This window comes from Microcebus murinus, chromosome 13 (assembly GCF_040939455.1).
Source record: "Microcebus murinus isolate Inina chromosome 13, M.murinus_Inina_mat1.0, whole genome shotgun sequence".
Taxonomy (NCBI): domain Eukaryota; kingdom Metazoa; phylum Chordata; class Mammalia; order Primates; family Cheirogaleidae; genus Microcebus; species Microcebus murinus.
In genome coordinates this window covers 9,250,248-9,274,355 of record NC_134116.1, presented here as the reverse complement: position 1 = coordinate 9,274,355, position 24,108 = coordinate 9,250,248, and the positions used below count along the sequence as shown (strand labels likewise).

Below are 24,108 nucleotides of genomic sequence, written 5' to 3'. Positions count from 1 at the left end.
TGGTTTATAAAGAGATTAATAAGATCAACACAGAATGTTGAAATAAGTATATAAAACAGATAAGAACAAAATTGATTTAATGATAAAACAAAGATATAGAAATAATCGACAATACCCCAAATATCAACAGTACTCACCTTCTTGGAAGGCTTAATGAGATGAATCAAGTTCTGGAAATATTTTTCCAGAGAGACAGAGAGAAAGGGTGTACAAAACAACTGATACTCTGCATGCAAAAGAAAACATAACCACATAAATAGCACAGCTATCAAAAAAAAAAAAAAGAAAAACACAATAAAGAGATAAACAATGTTACGTCAATAAATTTGAAAACTTAAATAAAAATGGCAAATTGGCAAATCCCTAGAAAATCATAAATTAAGAAAGTTACTTAATTCCATAACTAAAGCCAGAAGAGTCCCGTATCTACTATAGACCTACATTTTCACCCTTAAGCCACAATGATCTGTTCTTTTACACCCAAGAATCTAGCAACATGTAAATGTCTAATAATGAAATTATGAAATATAATGTGGAGTATCAGGAGCTCCTGTTAGGAAGAGGGAGGGTAAATTTAAACAACCTCTTTGAAGAAAACAAAATGGAGCTATTCAATCACTTTTATGATGTCTAAACCTATATGCTGGCATTTTCCGTTTGAAGTACACACATTCTGAGGAAATTCTTGCATGTGTGTGCCAAGAAATATGAACAAGACTATTTATAGTAACATTACTTGTAAAAATAAATAAATAGTTACAAATGGCTTCAATGTCCACTAAGAGGAAGGCAGGTACATTGTGATATATTTGTATGACACTTTGACTCTGCTGACTCTAAAAAATGCAGTGGTAAGCCATGAAATCAAAGCATGGGAGAATACATACACTAGGATTTTATTTCCATAAATGTCACAAGCAGATTAAGCAATATATTGTTTTGAGGTACTTCTTGTATGTATGTGTTAAGCATGTAAAGAAAGGTATTAATTTAGCCCAAAATTCACGATAATGGCCAACACTGACAAATAGGGAGAGGGATACTTTTGAGTAGAAACATACAAAGACACCATAAATGACATATTTTTAATATTTGGGTACATTGAAATGTATTTCATTAGTGTTCTTTCAATAGTATATATACATTATATATACTCTGTAGGTATGATATGTTATAATAAATTTTTAAATATAATCATCTCTCATAGAGTTGCTTCAACCTTATAACTCTGAGTTTTCTTAATTGCCCAATATGACTTTAGATTCATAACGTCTATGGTGCTGTCATGGGTGGACAATACCAAAAAGTTGGACTTTGACAAGTGGCTCCATTAAACAAAACACACTGAAACATATAATTCCTCCCATAAAATGTCCTACAATCAACTTGAAAGTTATAAATTGTCCTTTTCCCATCTTCAGTGATTAAACCCTCATTTGACAATTTTTGTTCTGAATGCATAAATAGTGGAAATAGTTTAAATATCTGACATTCTCAAAAAAGGAACAGGGAATGGGCATAGTAAAATTATTTAATGGGAATGCTAATATTTTCTCACTCCACCAGACTGTGAAGTGCCCTCCAGGGCAGCAAATGTGTGTTATTTACTGCTGAATCATCAGTATCTGGTGTGGTGTTTCCTATTTCAACTGTCTTTACTATTTCAGGCAAACCTGGTGAAACTTCTTTTGATGCATCAGGCAAACCCAAACCTTGTGAACTGCAATGAAGAGAAGCCGTCAGGTAGGTCATGAGCATCCTGGGACCACTGAGCAGGAGTTACTATTTATTTTCTTCCTTTCATTTTGAAATTGAATATGGAGGCATTTTCAAGAATCTAAACTAGAATTACAAAGAAAAATCACACCAGGCTTCAATCTCAAGCAGGCGAGAGATAAAATAGATGAGACATTTCAACAAAGCTAATTACTAATAGTTGTGTGGACTCTTACAGGGTCTCATAAAAGTATGCGACAACTTATACTCAAGGATCATGCAACACTGCTTGAATGGTATTCAGTTCTTCAGTTAAAAATGCCAACTGATAGATTTAGTGATAACTGAACTTTTACGTCCTTATGTTGCTTGTAATTTTCTCACTTATATTAATTTAAGTTTAATGAATATGAAAATTCTATTTTATGTGAAAATAGTGGGCATGGCTGAAATAGTTGTTAATATTAACATATATGAAATAAATATATATATATATCCATCCATCATTAGCAAAGTTATGAAATAAGAGTTGGACTCTCCTGTGAAACTATGTTATAACCACCCAGTCCAGGCACAGTTCATAAACTCACATGCACGACTCCATCACAAGAAGCCATTAGAGAGTAGTTTAATCTATACCATACTATTGTACTTTGTGTGTTTTGCTTTTAATGTTTTAAACTTTCAGGGTAGTGAATCATTCAATATAACTTACTTTAAAATATATTTTTGCTGTTATTTCACTAGTTTCTCATCCTACCAAATACATACTTATACATTAGGGTATTTTTTTAACAATAATAGTATTTTTTTCTACACATATATTTAGACAACAAGAAATATATAGATACTAACATTCACATGCTAATTTAAAACTTTGAAAATATTGACTTAATGTTAATTATTTTTAATAAATAGGTTTTTGAAGATTACTAAAATCCTTTTAATCACTACTTTTTATATTTCCATATACTTAATTTAAAAATGGATGCCACATTAATTTTGTAGCTTTTAAAATTTAACAAAAAGTCACTACTCATAGTTATATTTACAATATTAAAAATAAAAGAATTTTAAGTAAAAAAGAGAAAAATGTAGCATAAGTAACATAATAATAGAAACAATTTTGAAGGTAATAAATGATCTGAAGAACTTAATAAGTCTATTTGTTTTTCTTGTAGCTATACCTCTACTAACCTAAAAGCACTTCATACTTGTTATTTCTCATTTGAGGTCTTTCTATAAATATGCATATCTGATAAACTTCCAATTTAAGCCAGAACAAGGGATTTTCTCTATTTCTTATTTTATTAGAATTAAGCATCATTATTTAAGATTGATTAATATTTATTACTTATTTTCTCCTAAAATAAACTGAAGATTGAACAAATAGCTATAAGACAGCTTAATATATTTGATCTGAGCCAAATAATGATAAGTTCCTGGCAGAAATATCTTCATGTAGCAGCTAAATTTAACCAGCCCAGAAAGCCACGTAAGTCTAATTTATAGACATAGGTGGCTTGCAGTTTAGTCGTGATGAGTGAAAAGAATTGGCTGCCTGTATTAGGTTCTTAGTTGATATTAATGTGAATTTTTCTTCATGACCTGTCAAGTTTTACTTTCAATTGTTGCTAGGTATAAATTTGATTCATGCATATCTATATTCCTGCACAAATATATTCAGAAGTCACTGTTTACATGTAATTTATGAGGAAATATATTTATTTATATTTCCAATTTAAGATCATGGAGACAAGCCAGACCCAGTGTTTTAATAGCACAACTGAGTATTTATTTGTACATCTACCTATTTAGTAGAATGTTTATAGAATTCCTACTATGTGTTTTATAATCCAACCATTGAAATGTATAACTATTTTCATCATTTTGTTTCATATTTACCAAGATGCTTGAAGAGTTTCACTGAGAATAAAATGACATTAAGTTCTTTCATGCGTAGCCTCTCAATAAATTTTTATTTTATATATCACCGTCCAGTGAATATTATTTTTATATATTTTTGTTTCATTTATAATTAAATATGTCACTGATGTGAAACAAACAGTCATTTTATGTGGCAGTACTGCAATTTTATCCCTACCAGAAACTTTTACTTTTTGGGTTGCTTCATTTGTTGATAAGTTTTAGCATTTTAGGCACATCAGAATTATTGAAAGTATTTCTGTATCTATCACCATTCACATTTTTCTGATTTTCTTATTTTTTCTCGTAGATATTGCTGCTTCTGACTTTATTGAGGAAATGCTGCTGAAAGCTGAGATTGCCTGGGAAGAAAAAATGAAAGAACCCTTATCTGTTCCTACTTTAGCACAAGAGGAGCCATATGAAGAGATAATTCATGACCTTCCAAGACTTTCCAGTAAGCTGTAAGTGTCTTCATTCTGAAATGATAAAGTAGCAGGAAGTTGCTCATTGACAAGTTACTTATTCTCATTTGCCATCCTCTCTAGTTGCTGGTCATCTTACAGCCAATATTGAGTCTGTCTCATACATTGGTAGTGGGAATGGAAAATGGTGAAGCAGTCCTGAAATACAACTAGACAGTTTTCAAAAAGTTAAACATAGAATTACCATATCACCCATCAATTTTGTATATTGTTTATCCTCAAAAGAATGAAAACATACATCTACACAAAAACCTGTACACAAATGTTTATAGCAGTATTCATATTGTCAAAAAAACAAAGAAACAACTTAAATTTCCATGAATTGAAACGGATAAACAAAATATGTAGTATATACATATAATAAAATATTATCTGGCCATGAAAACAAATGAAATACAGATAGATGCAAGAACATTAAGGAATCTTATCAGATAGAAAAAGCCACATATTGCATTATTCCAATTAAATGAAGCGTCAGAATAAGCAAATGAGTAGAGACAGAAAACAGATATTTAACTGCCAATGCTGGGTGGAGCACAGTATGGGGAGTGCTCACAATGTGGGCTTCTTTTTTGGCAGATGGAAATATTCTGAAAGTAAATAATTTCAAAAGTTTCACAAATCAGTGAACAGGCTAAAAAAACTATACTGAACTATATATTTTAGAAGCATGAATTTTATGCTATGTGAAATATATATCCATAAGAGGAAAAACACATAAAGAAAGAAAAATATTTGAGATTGAAAACAAATTCTGCTCAATTCAATCAGTGGGATCTTGAGGAAGTTTCGTCATTTCTCTAAACCTGCTCCTTACTTGGCAATGATGATCTAAGGCTGGAGTAGCTGAGGGCACCCTGAATAAACAGCACCATCTAGTTTCTGGACGATCGGAGTCCAGCAGTAAAGACAGAGACAGTAAAAGCCCCAGAATACCAACAGAGGGTATAGTGGAGGCCACAACTGACTGTGGGTGCTGAATGGGTTTGTAAACATATTACAAACATATCCCATCACTCAGCATGTTTTCCCAGCCTGTCCAAGGCACCGTAAACCAGAGCAGTTCTCCTCAGGGAGGGGCTTCCAAGACATGGCTCCCAACGGGGAGGAAGAAGAAAACGGTGTCTCTGCAGCCAGCCTCCCTCCGAGAAAAAGAGGAGGAACTCAAGAGACATTCTGCCCAGACTCATTTATTAAAGGAGTTCTTTTATTGCCCAGGGATAGAAGGAGGCACAGAATTAGTATAACTTGATTTCTCTTCCCAGGAAGTAGAGAGATGCTTAAGATCAATGGTGTTCTGACCAAGGGCTTTGAGACCAGAGGTATCGCAAGGCAATTGTGAAAGTAAATGAGCTCCGTCGGGAAAATCTTATTTTAGAGCCCATCCAGTCATAGGCATTCAAAAACGTTTTTAATTGAAAAAGACTGAAGATAATTAAGAGGCTAAAATGCATAAAGTACATATGCATTGAACTCTGCTTAATATTATTAATAAAATGTATTTATTATTGATTTGATTTTTAATTGTTTTATAAAGGAGCTTGATTTTTATGTCAGAGACTACATACTAAGAACGTTTGTGGATTATCTTATTCCATCTTCAAAGCCTGTTAAGGGCCTTGAATTGTCTTAGTTTCCCAAAACCACAGATGACAAGTCAAGATTTGCATCCCAGCAGTCAGACCCGGGGCCTGACCACTATATCATACTATCCTCTCCTACAGGTAGAAAAAAATGGTATCACATTTTTGTGGGTAAAAAGAAGAATGCCGCAAAAACAGTAGTTGTTGTTGAACCAGGAAGTAATTCATTCATAAAATACATTTCAACTGACATGAAATTAATGGTTAGAATAGTTGCCTGGTTGTTCATGTTATTTCATTATTGATATCAATGGAAAAAGAGAAGCAATTCAAATATTTGCTAAGGAAGAATTTCACTTCTTAAACATGGATATTAAACATACCCAATATGTTCCACTCTACTTTTAGGATTATGTTCTGAGCTTCCAAGAAAAGACATGTTAAAATGTAAACAAAATAACTTATTTGGAATAAACAATATATATGTCTATAATTTTGTTGGTTGGTTTATTGTTTCTGCTTTAGTCAAAAATAAAGCAAACCAAAACACCAAATCTGACCAGTAGAAGCTTTAATTTTTTGGCATTATTAATATAGCAACAGTTATAAACAGATAAATCAATGACTCATTTGTTCTACATAATTAATTATATGGTTTAGTTATATCAAAGCTTTGATACTTTGAAGTTTTATGTTGAAATTTGGCTTATTTTCATTTTAGTCTACTATTTCTTTCTTTACAGCTAGAATTAAAAATTAAATAAAAAACAATAATAATTCAAGTTTTATTTAAGTCTTTAAGAAAATGACAAGTAGACTTGGCTAGTTTAAGGATTATAAATAAGCACATTTGAAAATTTTCTTTTATAATTAATGATTGTGATATATATTCTATCTGGTTATTTTCATTGTCCTCAGAGTATCATAAATAAATACGAACAGAAGAAAACATACATTATGAAATAAGTAAGAATAATTTATGTTTTAATTCAGAAAAGTTTAGTTTCTATAAACTACCATTTCAGGGCTTGTTTTTGTATAAACAGGAAAAAATATGGATACTTGAATATTCCTCTATAAATAAACTCACAATTATTATAAAAAATAAAACTGGCTCTAAAGCTGATAAATGTGTGTATTGTTGAGAAAAAAAACAGAGCTTGTTGATTTAGTGTATTTAATATTACAATGGTGATTGATTTGGGCAAATTTAATGAAACATTGGAAAGTTTTCTAGATGTAGTAAATCAGAGAATTGATAAGTTAATAGAAAATATAAATGTATCTCTCTGAAATATCTATATATCATTCAAAAACAATTATTTCCTCAGAAACCTGTTTTGTGGCAGTCTGTGGTTTAGAGTTGGCAGCTGGGAAGGGTTTGGTCTCCTGTCTCTCTCTGGACCTCAGGATTGCTTCAATTTTCTGCAAACTCTTGCTTTCAATCTGGGTCCTTTCATTAAAGGGAACAAATGCTATTCTGTGAAAATCCAAGTTTCACTAACTTAAATTAAGTCCATTTTTGAAAGGTTTGATACCTGAATTTTAAATATATAACCTGGTCTACCAACTGTTTGTAGAATTTCCTCAGCTTTAGAAAGGTGCAGAAGAAATTTTTTAAAAAATCAAAGCAGCAGCAGAAAAAGCAAGTAGAGATTGAAATATGAGTGTCTTCCTCTGCTGCAGTCAAGAGCAAGCATTCTGTTGCAGTTAGTTGCTCTCATTTAATTTCATTATTGTCCAAGAAAGAATTGTGCACATTCCTTGATATGACAAGTATAAAATTAGAAAGAATTTAAAAAGTTGCTCCATAAGACCTTATCCTGCAAGGAAAGAACTTTTGACTTGTATTTCCTGGATCCTTAGAAACAGAACTTTACAGGCACCTTAATGGGTCTATTTCTTTTTTGGAAATTTCAAATTCTTGCTCTTTAAAGTGGTCAATGAGCCAGAAGCATTTTCATCACTTGGAAGCTAGTGATAAATGCAGAATCTGAGGCTCCACTCAGCCCCAGAACAGAATCTGCACCGTGATTCTTGTGTATTTCAAGTTGGAGGTGTCATCTCTAAAAGAAGGCATGTTCTATCTAGATTATATAAAATACGTTCTTTGGTAATCCAGCCATCAGTATCTTGCAACGTCATCACCAAGAAAATGGGTTTAAAGCAAGAAAACAGCCCATGAATAAATCGACGAAGACAAGACTCAAAAGAAACAAGCATCCTGGCAGAGGACTGTGCTGGGACTGTGCCGAGAGTCAGAAGAAGACAGGAATTCTGGTCTCACTAAAACTTCCTAGAGCCACAATGCAGGGGGGCTCTTACCTGAGAGAGATACATTTTTCGATGTATTATATCTTATTATTATAGAACAAGAAGCAATATCTCAGAAGGGTACAGGGCTTAAATACAGCTGCATCTGACTGTGACAGGAGTGACAAAGGCATGCTAAGGTGGGGTCCCTTTGTACCCACATTCTGGTGAGGCTGTGCAAAGTGGCTGTCACCCCTGGGAGGGGACATGAAGGATGAGTTTAGGAAGGAGTCAGGGGAAGCTTAGGAAGATACGAAAGGGAATTGCTCCCTTCACCTCTATATTGTAGCTTTCTACTTGTCCTGTTGTGTTTATTCAATACATCTCTCCTTCCCCGCCTTTTATTTCTAGCCCTCATTCTAATGACTTCATCATGTGCGACCCCATCTGAATTATGATTGCCCATTTTTCTTTATCAATTTTAACCCTAACCTTCTATTCCCTTGCACTATAAGTTGATTTCTTTCTTTTACACTCTCCTAGAGTATATTTTGCTAAAATTGTAAGAAAGCATGGGATGGTTCATTCTTTCTATTATCTCAACATACTTGTCGAATTTCTGTCTCACCACCAAATATTTGTAGTTCTGCCAGCATTCTGTGCGGTAGATCATGACTCAGTATGGACATGGACATCACTTCCACTGTGACCCGCTGTAATTGGCTATCTTTAAACATTTAATGAATTGGAAATTCCTGTGTTATTGGATTATCCCATATTCCATGTTTTCTAAAATGTCTTGGATTCAGTCAACATTCTTAAGGTCTTCATGACTTTCAAAATCATGTCTAAAAATGCACAGGTTAGATTTAATTCCAAAGGTCCTTCCTGCTGGGACAGTCTGTATCTATAAAGGCAAATGCTTTTAGGCATCCATTCAAGCTTGCGACAACCATTTCCATTCTTGACTGTTATTTTCTTTCCATTATGTACTTTCTTTCCTTCTGAGTGGGTGCCTCCTCTCTGTGTTGTCTTTTCCATTCTTAGATGCATCCAGGTGCCTCATTTACTGTTACTGCTGCTAATAAAACAGCTGCTGCTGCTATGCCCTTTGGTATCTGAACATGGAAACGCTCTCCCAGGCTTTCATTGCTGAGAAGTTTTCATTTCTGCCAACCTGTGCTCCTCATTTACCGTTTCATGAAGCCCTTGAGATAGAATCCACGGAAATTTTGCAGAATCCCTGACTGGAGTAATTCACTGAAAAATTGTGGGGTTTTAGTTATTAGTGGTAATAATAACAAAAACAATTTTAGGGCCGGGCGTGGTGGCTCACGCCTGTAATCCTAGCACTCTGGGAGGCCGAGGCGGGTGGATTGCTCAAGGTCAGGAGTTCAAAACCAGCCTGAGTGAGACCCCGTCTCTACCATAAAAATAGAAAGAAATTAATTGGCCAACTAATATATATAATATAAAAATCAGCCGGGCATGGTGGCGCATGCCTGTAGTCCCAGCTACTCGGGAGGCTGAGGCAGGAGGATCGCTTGAGCCCAGGAGTTTGAGGTTGCTGTGAGCTAGGCTGACGCCACGGCACTCACTCTAGCCTAGGCAAGAAAGTGAGACTCTGTCTCAAAAAAAAAAAAAAAACAAAAAAAAAAAAAAAAAAAAACAATTTTAGCAGCTGATATTTGGTCCACGATTACCAAGTGTTGGGACTTGCGCAAAGGGGTTTAATTTCAATTAATACTCAAAACACCACCTGGAAGTAAGTCCTATTACTTGCTGTGACTATACACACCTGTCTAGGGCCTGGCGCCTCGGGAACTGGACAGAGGTCACACACATTGTTTCAGGGAGGTCGTCATTTTTATTTGTAATTCTAAAGCTTGTCATATGGCTTTAAAGAGGAAATTGATGTTCCGAGTCTCACTGCTATGGTCAGTCAGGTTTTGGTATGGGACATCGTCACCTAAATTGATAGGGGTTGAAAATGATAAGTTGAGGAACAGTCTGTAATTGGGAAGAAATGTCCATACCACTGAGATGGTGAACATCAAGTTTCTTCTGTGATACAACTGCCTATCCAGCTGCTTTTTGGCTAGAGCTGCAAGTCAAAGTGGAAGGGTCTGGAGCCATAACTTTCTGTCTACCAAGTTATCCCTGTTACCCTTCGACCTTGATCACTCTGAGTGTGTAAACTCCCTCCCTGAGCGTTACTGGCAAGGCCCCGTGGTGGGGTGCTATGGACAGACACTCCAGAGCCGCACTGTCCTCACCCTGACATTTACTGGTTCTGTGAGCTTGAGCAGTTCAGTCAACTTCTTTGTGACATTTTTACTCAAGTGCAAAATGTAGGCGTTGTGTGTATAATAAGAGATTTGGCTGAGTTTTTTCCCTGGTTCCTTGGAGGGAGAGTCTCTATCTTTGGACTTTCCCAAGTGGGAGGAGTGTGTTGTTATTCATGAGCCCCTTGGATCACACCTCAGTTTATGCTAAGTAGGCAAGATGGCTCAGGGTGGTGTCTGGTCATGCCAAAAAGGACAACAATGTGATTAAAGGTTTGGGGCTTTGAGCCAGCCCAACCTCCAAGAAGGGAAAGGGGCTGGAGCCTGAGTTCAAACATGTGGCCAAAGATGGAATCAACCATGCCTACCCATGAAGCCCCAATAACAACTCTGGACATCAGAGCCAATGAAAGTTCCTAATTGGTGGACACATTAAATGGGCTGGGGGCTTGACGTGCCCTATTTCCTGGGGCAGAGGGCACAGGAGCTCTGCTTTTGGGATCCCCTCAGACCTAGTCCTATGTGTCTATTTGTCAGTCTTGATTTGTATCCTTCATGATAAAGCTGTACTAATTAGTGTAGCGCTTTCCATATTTTTGTCAGTCACTCTAGTAAATTATTAATATCAAGCCTGAAGGGGGTTGTGAGTGCCCTAGAATTTGTAGCTAGTTGGCCAGAAATGTGGGTGGCCTGGAACCCCCAAATATGTGGCTGGCATCTGAAATGGGGGGAGTCTAGTTGAGAACGGTGCCCTTAACTGGGGGGCTCTCAGCACACTCAGAGTGGTCAGCCTCAGAATTGTACTACAGTCTGTCAGGTTTAGGTGATGGTAATAATGCTAACTATATGGGAGGGTTGTTCTTGATAACTGAGTCAATATTTATAAAGCGCTCAGAACAATATCTGCCTCATTGTCAGCACTACTTCAGTGCTTAAGAAGTGACAGAAATGGTGCTCTTCATTTATCTGTGAACTATCAGCAAAATCATCTACAAAAAAAAGGCCTCTGTCTAAAAGCTGAGACGGAACTAGTGGTAGGTGTTTCAGTTGGTGCTTTTAAATTGATTAGAACTATATGGAGAAAAATCTTATTTTCTAAGTAGCTGGAAAGAAAATTCAGTGTCAAGAAAGGTCAGCTTTGGTTGGGTGAATCCTCTGAGTAGGTTGCTTGGGGGCTGGGTCTCCGGGGTTTCTGAGTCACCTGTCACTGGGGATAGAAAGAAGATGCTGCGCTATGAGAGATGTGGAAAGATCTGGACAAGGCAGAACTGAGCCGCACTGAGGCTACTAGAGTGGATCGCAGAGTGGCTTTAGCCAAGTGGCTACTGGGGAAGAGAAATGCCCCATGGAGGCTTTGCATGAGACATTGTGTTATGCTATGTGCCCTTCTTGACCTTAGTAAAAACATAAGGTTCAAAATAGGATTTGAGCATAATTTATGGATGATCTTAAAAGTGTCACGTTTTAGGAAACATACTTGACTTGCACTCATTCAAAAGACAGCCAACTTGTGGCTATGTAAGGGTTTCTTTGAGGTCCCTGTCCCTCAGTTGGAAATACATATGATTTACATATCTGTAGCAATAGAAAATATTCATTTCTATCATTCTTCATTTAAACTTCATGACTTAGGTTGGATAGACATAATTATCCACATTTTCTTTTTGGAGAAACAGAATCCAGGTGTGTGGGAGACCTAAAGGCATAGCTAGCAAGGGGCAGCTGCAATTGGAACCCAAGCTTGCAGGGTCTGCTCATGGGAGTGGAATGGGCTTAGGAAGATTGCCTTAGCATCTCCCTAGCCTCATGGTGCACAAAATCTTGCCTTGTAGATTTAGAAAACAATTACATGTAAGGGAGAAAGGCTTTGAGTCTTGCCTAAAGCCTAAACACTTCTTTATGGAAATGTTTCCTGGTAATTTATGCAGGGACCCTTAGATAAGCAATACTGAAAAATGCAATTTTACTCTATCTCTGCTGGGTGCAATTGCACTATAGCACTCATTTCCTTGCCATTTCTCGTTAAACCCTGGCATCTCTTGTTATTCCTACATGCAAGTTGTTCTTTTAAATTTACTACTGACCTTGAATGACCTGAGCATTTTAAAAACCAGTGCAGCTTCAGTCACCATTTGGAGTAAAATTGTATCACCTGACACAAAGCCCAACACAAAGCCCTCACACTCTGCAGAGTCGTTTGGAAGTTTGCATGCTGCAGATGCAGTCAGGAAAGCTGTGGCTGGTGGTGGGCAGCCTCAATTTTATAAGCATGTCGCCCAGAGGAATTTGTAAAAATAAGCACAGTGATACAGACATACAAAGTACTTCCATTGTGTTTATATTCTAGATTTTATTATTATTATTGTCTAAATGAATTGCTAGTGATCTGAAGCAAGCAACATTGATATTAGCTTCATGTAATACCAGTCCATTTCAAAATTATTGGTGTGTATCATTAAAAAGGGAAATTGTGTTTTATTTGTAGATGTTTGTCCTCCTTCAAGCAGGAGTGGGATTTGGAGTCAAGGCTTCATTTAAAGAAGCAATTTTAGTTATACCTTCAGCTTCAGCAATTAGCCTAAAACACTGGGCTTTGCAGTTGGGCCTTGGGATGCTCACCAAGCCCATTGCTGTTTGTCTTGGCACAGCTGGTTCTCTTAGGTTAATACAAAGAAACACCATATAAGGCATTTCTAATTGTGGGTTGTTCTCAATCCACAATTAAATTAAAATAAATTAAATAATTAAAAAGTTTAATCAATTAGTGTTGATCTGACATGATCAATTTTCAGAGAACAGAGATTGAAATGATTAAGCACATATCAAACTTCTATATTGGCGCAGTGGTGATCAGCATGAGATCTGAATCCCAGAAGAAAGGCAGGTGGTGCACTGGCCACTACTTATATCAGCTGTTGATAACAAAGGCACGAGGATTTGGTGCACTGTGGTCTTGACATGTTCTCCTGCTAGGGTAACTGAGGCCTGCCAAGCCTTCCACAGTCACCATTGCAAGATCTAAAGGAATCCAATTTCTGTTCCTTGTCTCTGCTATTGTGTAGGTTTGGGTAATTTTGGATACAATGCAGTGCTGATGACTTTCAGCTTAACCAAGGCCTCTGAGAGGTAAAACAAGTGGTTTTATAGTCATTTCTCCACCACAGAGCCCTTTTAATTCCTCAGTGTAGAGCTGAGGCTGTAGGCTGTCTCCTACAAAATGGGAGTTGGCCAGGAGTGAGCAAACATAGGCAGAAGGCCTTCAAAATGGTATCATGATTGTAAACCCCACTCAGCAGTGTTTTAGTGTTGAGGTCCAGCACTGCTTGGTAGAATGCACAGGAGAGAGGGCACTGGAGATGTGTCAGCTTCTCTGTTGTTCAGAGTCTTTTATTCTGAAGCAGAAATTGCAAATGACACTCAAAAAGCAAAGCCCTGTAGTTAGTCAGGGCCCTCAACCAAGAAGAATTCCACGGTATCTTGGACCAGCTCAGCTGAAAGAGAATGCTCTGTTTAGTTCAATCGTCTTTCCTTGGAAAGCATGTTCAAACATTCCTTTTGCATTGTGTGGCTATCATACTTGTGAATCACATATTATCCAATTTCTCCTTTGTTTTTATTAATAAGACCACCATTGTAGTTGGTACAGGAAAGTGACACATTAAAAATACCCAGCGGCCCAGATTCTCTGAAGTAGGGATTGGCCATATGCCACTGTCTTAGTCTGTTTGGCTGCTAGAACGAAATACTATAAACTGGGTGGCTTGTAAACAACAAATATTTATTGCTCACATTTCTGGGTGTTGAAAGTCCATGATCAAGGCACTAGCAGATCTGGTGTCTAGCAAGGGTCCCTTCTCCATGGATGGTGACTTCACCTGTGTCTTCACGTGATAGAAGAGCAGGGCCCCCTCTGGTGCTTCTTTTTATAACGAACTAAATCTCATTCTTGAAAGCTCCACCTTCGTGACCTAATCACCCTAGTTAGGCCCTAGTTCTAATTCTATCCCTGTGGAGATTAGGTTCCAACATGTGAGGTTTTGAGGACACACAAACTTTCAGGCCATACCAGCTACTGTCCTGACCACAGAACTCTTTGCAGAAGTTCATTGGTATAGAGTTGCCAATTAAAATGTAGGACATGCAGCAAATTTGAATTTGCAACAAAAAACAATTATTTAGTATGAGTATGTGCTTAAAGATTTCATTTTGATTTGCTAAGTCCAGCAAGTCTAACAAGATAGGGCTTTTAGGATAGGGCTTTTAGTTGTTCTTTTGCTTTAAAAGGACAGATGTATCCAGTAAGCACTGTTTTATGGGTGATTCTATTACCTTCCTGTCTGGTACACAAAGGAGTTGCTTAAAGATGCCAAGTGATCTTGCAACCAAAGGGTGAAAGCAACTTTCTAAGAATAACAAAATAGGAAGCTAGAACAAATCAAAATCCCAGAAGAGGAAGATCTTAACAAGATTACCATTCCTGGGCTGCATATTTCTGACTTTCTTGTTATGTGAGAAACATACATATTTTATAATTATTAATAAAACCTTCTTTCAGTTTAAAAGTCCCAGTTGACGACTTATGTTCTACTTTTGTAGAATAGGAGAACTCTGGCATAAAATTTCTTGTTTGGGTTCATTTCACATTACCATATTAAAGATTATTAGTGAATAGTGATTTCAGCAATAGTAATACATATCTGTATATTGCCTTTTAGATTACACCTTACTTTTACATCTAATACCTCATTTGAAATATACAAAGCTCTCTCACTTAGTAATAAATCTACAAGATATCAACCCTATTTACTAATCAATATCATGGCTGCATTGCTAAAATTCTTAAGAATGTAGTTACAAAGTTTTGATAAACCTGTCAATCAGTTCCCTAGGAATTTCCACTTAGAAGGCAATTCTATAGTTCAGCAGTGCACAGAGAGAAATGCAATGATCGATGAGGACAGAATGATCTATTTGGGGACTCTTTCCTGGCAAATGTAACCCTCGAGACTTTCAGAAACTCCCTTCATATATATATACAAAACTACTAGATTAAATTTAAAGACTTTTTTCCCTCAACTGAACCATTTTTAAAATCTCTTCGCAGATACTTCTTGAGAGCTGTTTAGATGAATATAAGATGTCTTATTAACAATATAAACTCCAATCCAGCCATGTGACACATTGAGAGTTTTATTTGCTTTTTAGACACAAGTAGTATTTTACCAAAATGATTTTTAAATTATAAAAAAAATTCTTATGAAAACTCAAGTAATTTTTGGAAGGCCCAAATATACAGCAATAATGCAAATCTCTCTAGGAACTGTTTCATTTAACATTAATCTTTGGATCATTGTCTTATTTTATGGAAGCAAAGAAACAACCCAAAAGATTAATTGAATTTCCCCTAGGAAATAATTCATGTAGCTATGTTTTCTAGGATTAGCATTGAGAACTATCTATTCAGTCCATTAGTTTAAATACCAAAATAACTGAGTCACATATTCCCTATCTTCACATTTGTCTCTATTAGATTTTATTTGTTATCATTGTGTCAGCCTAATATATTCCAATATAGTCAATTTTCTTTCATCTGTATGATTTTCTAAAATTGCTTTAGTTATAATGGGCAATAATTGTGCCTTTCTTACTTTCAATTTATTAGGTTCCTTTTCTATTTTCAGATATAAATTCCTATTTCCTATAGGCACACTTGCTCTGCAAGAAATGACTTTAATGTTTATCAAAATAAGTAAATCTGTAATAAATACATTAGAGTTCACAAATTGCTTGTCTGCTGGTATATGCCCATCTAATTTTTCTCACAGTCAGAGTTAAATCTGCCTCTGCTGTATTAACCTAAACTACTCTTGGATGATACGTATTTCTTTAAAAAAAAAAAGTTTGTAGAATCTGTATTACCAAAAACCTTTTTAGAAAATATACGATTTCAATCCTATTTTTTGTTTCTCACTGATAAATTTCTATTACTCATAATTTCTTTTGTAGAATCAAAATAAGGCTTGCTTATTGAAGAAAATTTGGAAAGTGCAGAAAAAACATAGAAGCATGAAAAAATCACTTATTAGCTTCCAAGAAAAATTGTACCAGAGAAGTTATACAGCAAAGAAACACTTTATTAAAGACTATTCCAGTGTGTATAGTGGTTGAACTCAACCCTACTGAACAAAAATGGGAGTGTTTGTAAGTGCTGGGGTGAGCTGTGGAAAAGTTCTGTAGGACATTAAGGAGGAGATTGGACAAGGAAATTAAGCCCTGTGTTTGCTAATTGTACCCTTACCAAAGTTAGGCTCCTGCCCAGACCAGAAACTGGGAGATTTGGGGCTATCTCCTTCCAAGTTTACATTTCAAAAGCATGACTGCCAGCTCATCCAGAAAGATATCCCTGGGCTGTAAAACTGACAAGAGGCTAGGAGAAGATGTGCACATCAAAGGAGCAGAGAAAAAAAAATTACAATAGAAAGTTTTCTAAAGTCAGAGCTCTAATAAGGGGTTGGTCAGAGGCCTAGAATTAGGCAGAAGTCTGTCCAAAGTTTAATTGCGCTGAGGAGAATGTTAAGGCCTTTTGGTCATTAGTCGAGGTTTTTGTTGAAACTACTATTAACTTTGCATATTTCTTTCTCTCCTTTATGTTTCCTCGTCTTTATTTCTTGTTCTATACACATAATCACAACTTCTTCATAAAAAAATCTATTAAATATGTTTCCATGCTTAATAAATATTTAATGAGCATTAAGGTAAATACCAATGATTACTTTAAAAATTATTCCTTTTTTAAAGAATAATATTTTAATGTGTGTTTCCATAAATTCTACAAATGGCTGGTCAGTGGAAGTTAAATATATTGAAGTTAACTTGTATGAATCGTATTGTTAATCACAATGATTGTAGATAGAATATGTTTCATTTTATAAGAAGAATAGAAATGTAAAGAAAAATTGTTCTACAAAAATTTAAAAATTTAAAATATTATTGAATGTTATCAGCCTAGGTGCACATTTTACACTTTTCTTGTACAAAACATGTGCTTGGCTAACTAATATGCTGCCTTTCAAACCAATCGTATGATTTAGAGACATTTTTTCTTGTATGAATAAGAGAATATCAATAACTATATACTTGTGATTATTGTTAGTAATAGATGCTACATCATATAGCCTATGATATAATTGAGTGAGTTCATGATTAATTTTTTAAGATACAGGTGAAAAATTACATGAACAGAGATTATTTATTTTCATCATAGAAATATAGGACTCAATATATGCTTAGATATTACCCACTTGATCTCTTGCATTTTACAAAGGTGAAGCTGTGACCCAGATATTTGAAAGGCCTTAGAAGGTCAGGTGGTAGCCAACTTGTGGTAAAATCTGATTTGGACTGATGTCTTGGCAATCTTATACCAACCTTCTTTCCAATTGTAGCTCTAATGGATCCTGCTATTAATACTGCAATTATATTTCATATAGGACAGAGTATTTTAGCTGTTTTACTAAACTCACTATTTCTTTATTTTAGAAATCCTTTATAATTGGTGATTTTATGTATTTCATGAACTATGTTCCTAATTTCTACCTTAAACAATTTGATTACTGCTTTATTAAGCACTTTATACTTAAAAAATTTAGTATGTGCAAACTCTCTCTTTAGTTTTTAAAGCTTTCTGACAAAGCAGAAAAAAAGAGATTGTATATGGAGGAAAATATTTTTATGGTGTGAGAGTGGACTTTTCCACATAGGCATTGTGATCTGGTGGTTAAGCACACAGACCCTGAGCTTGAACGTGACAGGTCCAAACCCCAGCTGCAGTAGCGCTCCCATGTGTCCATAGCAAGTTTTTCCCTTCTCTGGACCTCAGTTAACTCATCTACAAAACAGGAATAAAATAGTGCATACCTTGTTATGCTGCTGTTAAAATAAAAAAGTTAATACATGTATAGTGATTAGAACAGAGCCTGTTACATGCTAGATGTATAATTATTAAAACATTTTGCTGGTAGTTCACTCAAATTACAGAACATATAGGGAAATCAAAATGATTTCAAAATATCTGAAGGGCTTACATGTTGAAGAAGCATAGAACATATTCTTAGGAGCTCTATAAGTGATGAATGAAATTACAGCTGACAGGTATTTCCTTAAAGTTGCTCGTAGAAGATATAAGGCCTCTTTGGAAGTAATAGTAGCTTAGCATTTGATGCTATTTGTCTCAGTCCATTTTCTGTTGTTTGTAACAGAATGCCTGGAACTAGGTAATTATAAGAAATGAAATTCATTTCTTACAGTTCTAGAGTCTGGGCAGTTGAAGAGTGAGGGTGTGCATCTGGTGGGGTCTCTGCAGAGTGCTGAGGCAGTACAGGACATCCCATGGCACGGGCTGAGTGTGCCAGCTCAGGTCTCTCTTCCGCTTCTTGTAAAGCCACCTGTCCCACTCCCAGGACAACCCATTCATCTATCAACCCATTAATCCATTAATGCATGAATGCATCATTCCATTCAGGAGGGAGGAGCCCTCACCTCCCAAAGGCCCCATCTCTCAACACTGACACTTGGGGATTAAGTTTCCACATGAGTTCTGGAGGAGACGCATATTCAAACCACAGCAGTATTCAAGCAGATCTGGATATGAATGCTTTTATAAGCATTTATAAGCTTTCCCTTTGTATAATAATCTTTTAAAATTAATAACTATACTCTTGAGAAGGACAGTCTGCCATGGGCGCTGAACATCTCCACATTGTTGCTCACTTCCTCAGACTGCAAGGCATATGCAAGTAGTTAAACAGGCAACTAAGTAGTCCATGCAGAGCACAGCACTCACTCCAAAAAGGAGGGGAACTGATGTATTTGTTCCTCAACAAAATTCTGCTTTCTTAAAAGGTACTTGATACTTGGCTGACTTTCTCTCCTATAACACAACTCTCTCTAGTGTTAGGCATCCATTAAGTTCCAGCTGTGTTGTCCGCCTTCCTACCTCCTCCTCATCATCACATGGGGCAGGAGAGAAAGGAGAACTGGTACAAACATAAAGCTCTGTGTTTGCCATGAATAATCAAGTCCTTTATCCCTGATCCAGGAGTCTCTTATCTTCTGCAACTAACCATGAAATAGTAACAAGCCAACCTGTTTGCTTATAAATAGGGTAAAATCCCAGAAGTGTCACCGTTCCAGGCACATTAAATAACAACAGCTAATTTTATTCCCTGTTGTGACCATAGTCATGGTGTTATGGGCTATGGGCTATGGGATATGCCTCTATGAGCATTATGCTAGTAATCCTTTACCAGAATCCTGTTACATATTGGTGTTACATAATGTCCATATATAACTTGCCCAAACTGGTAGACTAGACATCAAACTTTGTAGTTTTTCTGACTTGAAAATGTATGCACGTTACAGCTGTACTGCACCATGGTACCTCTCATTAATATATGTTCCCCTGTCCCCTCACCTACCTACATATGCCTTCATCAACTAAAACACTATAAAACATCATCATCCAGGGTTCAAAGGAAGTAAGGCTGATCTCACATTTATGTAAACATGTTTCTCAGCTATTCCTGCCTTTCAGTCGGGTCTGGTCCTATGAGCACATCTGCTAGTCTCTTTTCATTCCTGCTTTCCTTGATTCTATAGTACAGTTAGAAGGCAGGGCATTGAGATGGGATGTAAAACAATGAGATTTTGAGGTTCCTGAAAGAAGCCCTTCAAATTACTTTCTTCCTCCTCTATCAAGGTCAGTATACAAAATCTTATGCATTTTTATATGTTAACAATCAATAATTGGAAATTGAAATTTAAAAATACATTCATAAGGGCATAAGACTGGAATACATCTAACAATTATTTGGAATATTTCAATTCTAGAAGCTACAAAGCACTGATGAGAGAAATTGACACAGATCAAAACAAATAGACCGTCCTTATGAATGATAAAATTTGCCATTGTTAGCATTTTAATTCTCCCCATATTTATTTATCAATTGAATGCAATGCCAAACAAAATCCCAAGAGGCATTCTTATAAGAATTGGCAAGTAGATTGTAAACTTTATATGAAAGTGCTAAGGATCTCTAATTGCCAAAACAATTTTTAAAAAGAAAACAAAGTTAGATGACTCAGATGAGCTGATTTCAAGGATTTCAGAGGAGGTACTTTAATCAAGATAGTATAATATTGGTTTAAAAATGGATGATTATGTCAATGAAATGTACTGAAAAATTCCAACATAGACCCACACATATATGGTCAATTGAGTATCTTTAACAAAGATGTCCAGGTAATTAGATGAAGAAAGACATTTCTTTTCCAAAATGATTCTGAAGCATTTGGACAACCATATGAGAAAATAATCAGCCTTGACTCAAATATAGCACTATATAAAAACAGCCACTAACAATGTGTCATAGACATAAATGTAAAGCACAAAACCATAACATTTCTAGAATAAAATTTAGGAGAAATTTTAGTTGACCTTGGGTTAAAAAAAGAATTTTTAGATAAGACACAAGAAGCTCAAAACATAGGAGAAAAAATACTTTTCTCTGTTATGAAAATGAAAGTACAGAGATAGAGTGGGAGAAACTATTTGTCAAGCACATATCTCATGAAGGACTTTTATCCAGAATATATAAACTCATGATCTGACAACAAAGAACCCAATTAAAAAAATGGTCGAAAGATTTGAACTGGCACTTTATCAAAGAGAAACATTGTGTGGAATTACAGAGACTCCAAATTGCCAAAGCCATTTTGAGAAAGAACAAAGCTAGAGGTATCACATCCCTGATTTCAAACCATATGACAAAACTATAATAATCAAACAGTATGGCACTGGAATATAAACAGACACACAGACCAATGGAACAGAATGCAGATCCCAGAAATAAACCCAAGTATACCTTATCAACTAATCTTTGACAAGGTTACAAGATTACATGTTGGAGGAATGCCAAGAATAAACAATGGGGAAAGGAAAGAAACTTCGATAAATGGTGCCGGGGAAACTGGCTATGCATATGAAGAGGCATGGAATTGGACCCTTGTCTTACACTATGTAGAAAAATTAACTTGAAATGAATGAAAGACTTAAATGTAATATCTGAAACCATAAAACTCCTAGAAGAAAGCAGGTAAGAAGTTCCTTAACATTGGTTTTGCCAATGATTTTTTTGTATATGACAACAAAAGCATAGGCAACAGAAAAAGAAATAAGCAAGTCAATTGCATCACACTAAAAGAATTCTGCATGGCAAAGGAAACAATCAACAAAATGAAAGGGCAACATGTGAAATAGTAGAAAATAATTGCAAATATATTAAAATATCATATATATGACAAATGGCAAATATCTAAAATATATAAGGAAATCACACAATGCCATGTCATAAAACAAATAACCTAATTTTTAAAAATGGGAAAAGACCTGAATAGGTATTTTTGCAAAGAAGACATACTAATGGCCCATGGGGATATGGCCAACAAGTGCTCAACAGAGAAATAAAAATGAAAAGCACAATAAGATACCACCTCATACATGAAAGGATGATTATTTTCAAAAAGGCAAGAGATACCAAGTACTGATGAGGGTATGGAGGAAAAGACAGCCTTGTGCACTGTTGGTGAGAATGTAGGTAGGTACATCTGTTATGGAAAACAGTATTGAGGTTCCTCAAAATATTAAAAATAGAACTTCCATACAATCCAGCAATCTCACTTCTAGGTATTTCATTCCAAGGGAATGTAATCAGGATCTCGGAGAGATACCTGCACTCTCACGTTCATTTCAGCATAACTCACAATAGCCAAGCTATGGGCACAATCTAAGTGTCCATCAGCAGAGGAATGAAGAAAGGAATTGTAGTGCATATATACAATGGGACATTTTCCAGCTCAGAACAAAGGAACTCCCATCATTTGCGGCAGCATGGATGAACCTGGAAGATTATGCTGAGTGACATAAGCCAGACACAGGAAGACAAGTCCCATGTGATCTCACTTATGTGTGGAGTCTTAAAAAGTCAAATTCATAGAAGCAGAGAGTAGAAAGGTGGTTGTCAGGGACTAGAGGGTGGAGGAAAAGGGGACATGTTGGTCAAAGAGCCCAAACTCTCAGTTATTGGATGAACAAGTTCTGGAGATACAATGTGCAGCATTTGTGGTGATGGATGTGTTAACTAATATAACCACAGTGTACACCTTAAATATATTTAATTTTTCTTAAATATTAAGTATTTTAAATAAAAAATGAAATTATAATTAAAACCACAGTGTGAAAAGCACGAACACACCTAATAATAATTGACTCCCAAGGACAAAAAGGGACTTTTGGAGGTGAAAATAATTCTACATATTGCTGTTTATTTTGGTTACACAACTACAAATCTTATTGAACTAAACAGCAAAGGGTGAATTTTACTGTGTATAAATTACACTTCAATAAACCTGACATTTAAAATAGGCCAAAAAAAGATATGTTTAGCTTTATTTAGAATAACACCTACTATTGTGGACTACATGATATAATTATATTTATATATATTGCATTTGATTAAATATGCATGCATTTATGCTTGTATGGTAACATTTAGGGAGACACATTTTTAAATTATAATAAAATATTATAATTACAAATTTAACACTTACTTTGTATCTTTTTTAATGAAAGTTACAAAATAATGGCTTTATTTTGGCAATGAAGTCTATAGAAGAACAAAAAATGAAATATCTTTTGTTTTACGTGTTGGCCTGGTTTGAACTACACTGAAGTAACATAATTTATTCTGCTTGTAATACTGCAATCTTTAAACATGTCTTTTTTCTAGTTCTTAAATTATTATTTCATTGTAAACTTGAAATTTTGCCCATGAGTCTATATTTTAAATCCCAAATGAATAATATTTTAAGAATTATACAATTATACCTTTCTTCACTTGTTTGCAGTCCATTTTCACATTTCAATATCTTGCCTTGTTCAGTCATGCATTTCAACCTTAGCTTTCAAATTGCTTATTGATTTGTCTATTACAGTCAGATATACCATTCATAAATGTTTTCTTCTGGAGTGCAAGTAAACATGTTTTTTTTCTTTTAAAAATGAAAATGAACAAAATTTGGCATCAATAAAAAAGTTTACAGAACTCCCATTGATATTTTTTTCCACAGTTGATAGAAAGTATTTCTTATCTGAATAAAATAGCCATCTATAGTCCAGCTATCCTGTAGTGGTAATTTTTGATTGATATAATGTTAGGAAAAGAATAATTATAGTATTGATTTTTTTTTCTTGTAGCAGTCCCCTGGTGTTACCAATTGCCAAGCAAGACAGTTTGTTGGAAAAAGACATTATGTTCAAAGATGCAACAAAAGGTCTAGGTAAACAACAGTCTCAGGACAGCACCCCTGAAAACACCACAGTGAATGGCTCCACCAAACCTGAGCAGGTAATTGCACCCTCACTGCATGTCTACTAGTACCTATTCGTGTAAAGGAATGTCTTAAAATCCAACATATTTTAAAAATAAATACCTACTCACTGTCATTTCAAGAAAAAATAATGAATGCATAGATTAGTATTTTGGTTACAGTTTCCATAAATAAGTAGGGAATTATACCAATTATTAACAAACATAATTGCTCATGTGCTTTACCAATATTTGAATTTTGCAGTTTTGGTCTAATACACCAGGAATGTAAGCTCAGCCAGGGTGTTACTTCCTGAATATTTCCAGTTGAGTCATTCGTCACTATTTTGGTTATTATATGGTGTGTATTTTATGGTTTCTTTCAACTATCCAAATATTTTACAAGCAAGGAGAAGAGAAAACCAGTTATTGAGTC

At 35.4% G+C, this 24,108-nt stretch overlaps 1 protein-coding gene across 2 annotated transcripts in view; it reads left to right on the top strand.

Annotated features, from left to right (window-relative positions):
- MYO16 (myosin XVI) overlaps nucleotides 1–24,108 on the top strand; it is a 610,163-nt gene that overhangs the window by 272,531 nt on the left and 313,524 nt on the right. For both annotated transcript variants that reach the window (XM_012751938.3, XM_012751933.2), the window contains exons 8-10: nucleotides 1,668–1,743; nucleotides 3,953–4,106; nucleotides 23,561–23,711. In XM_012751938.3, the coding sequence (XP_012607392.2) occupies nucleotides 1,668–1,743; nucleotides 3,953–4,106; nucleotides 23,561–23,711 (381 nt within the window). The remainder of the gene's footprint in view (nucleotides 1–1,667; nucleotides 1,744–3,952; nucleotides 4,107–23,560; nucleotides 23,712–24,108) is intronic.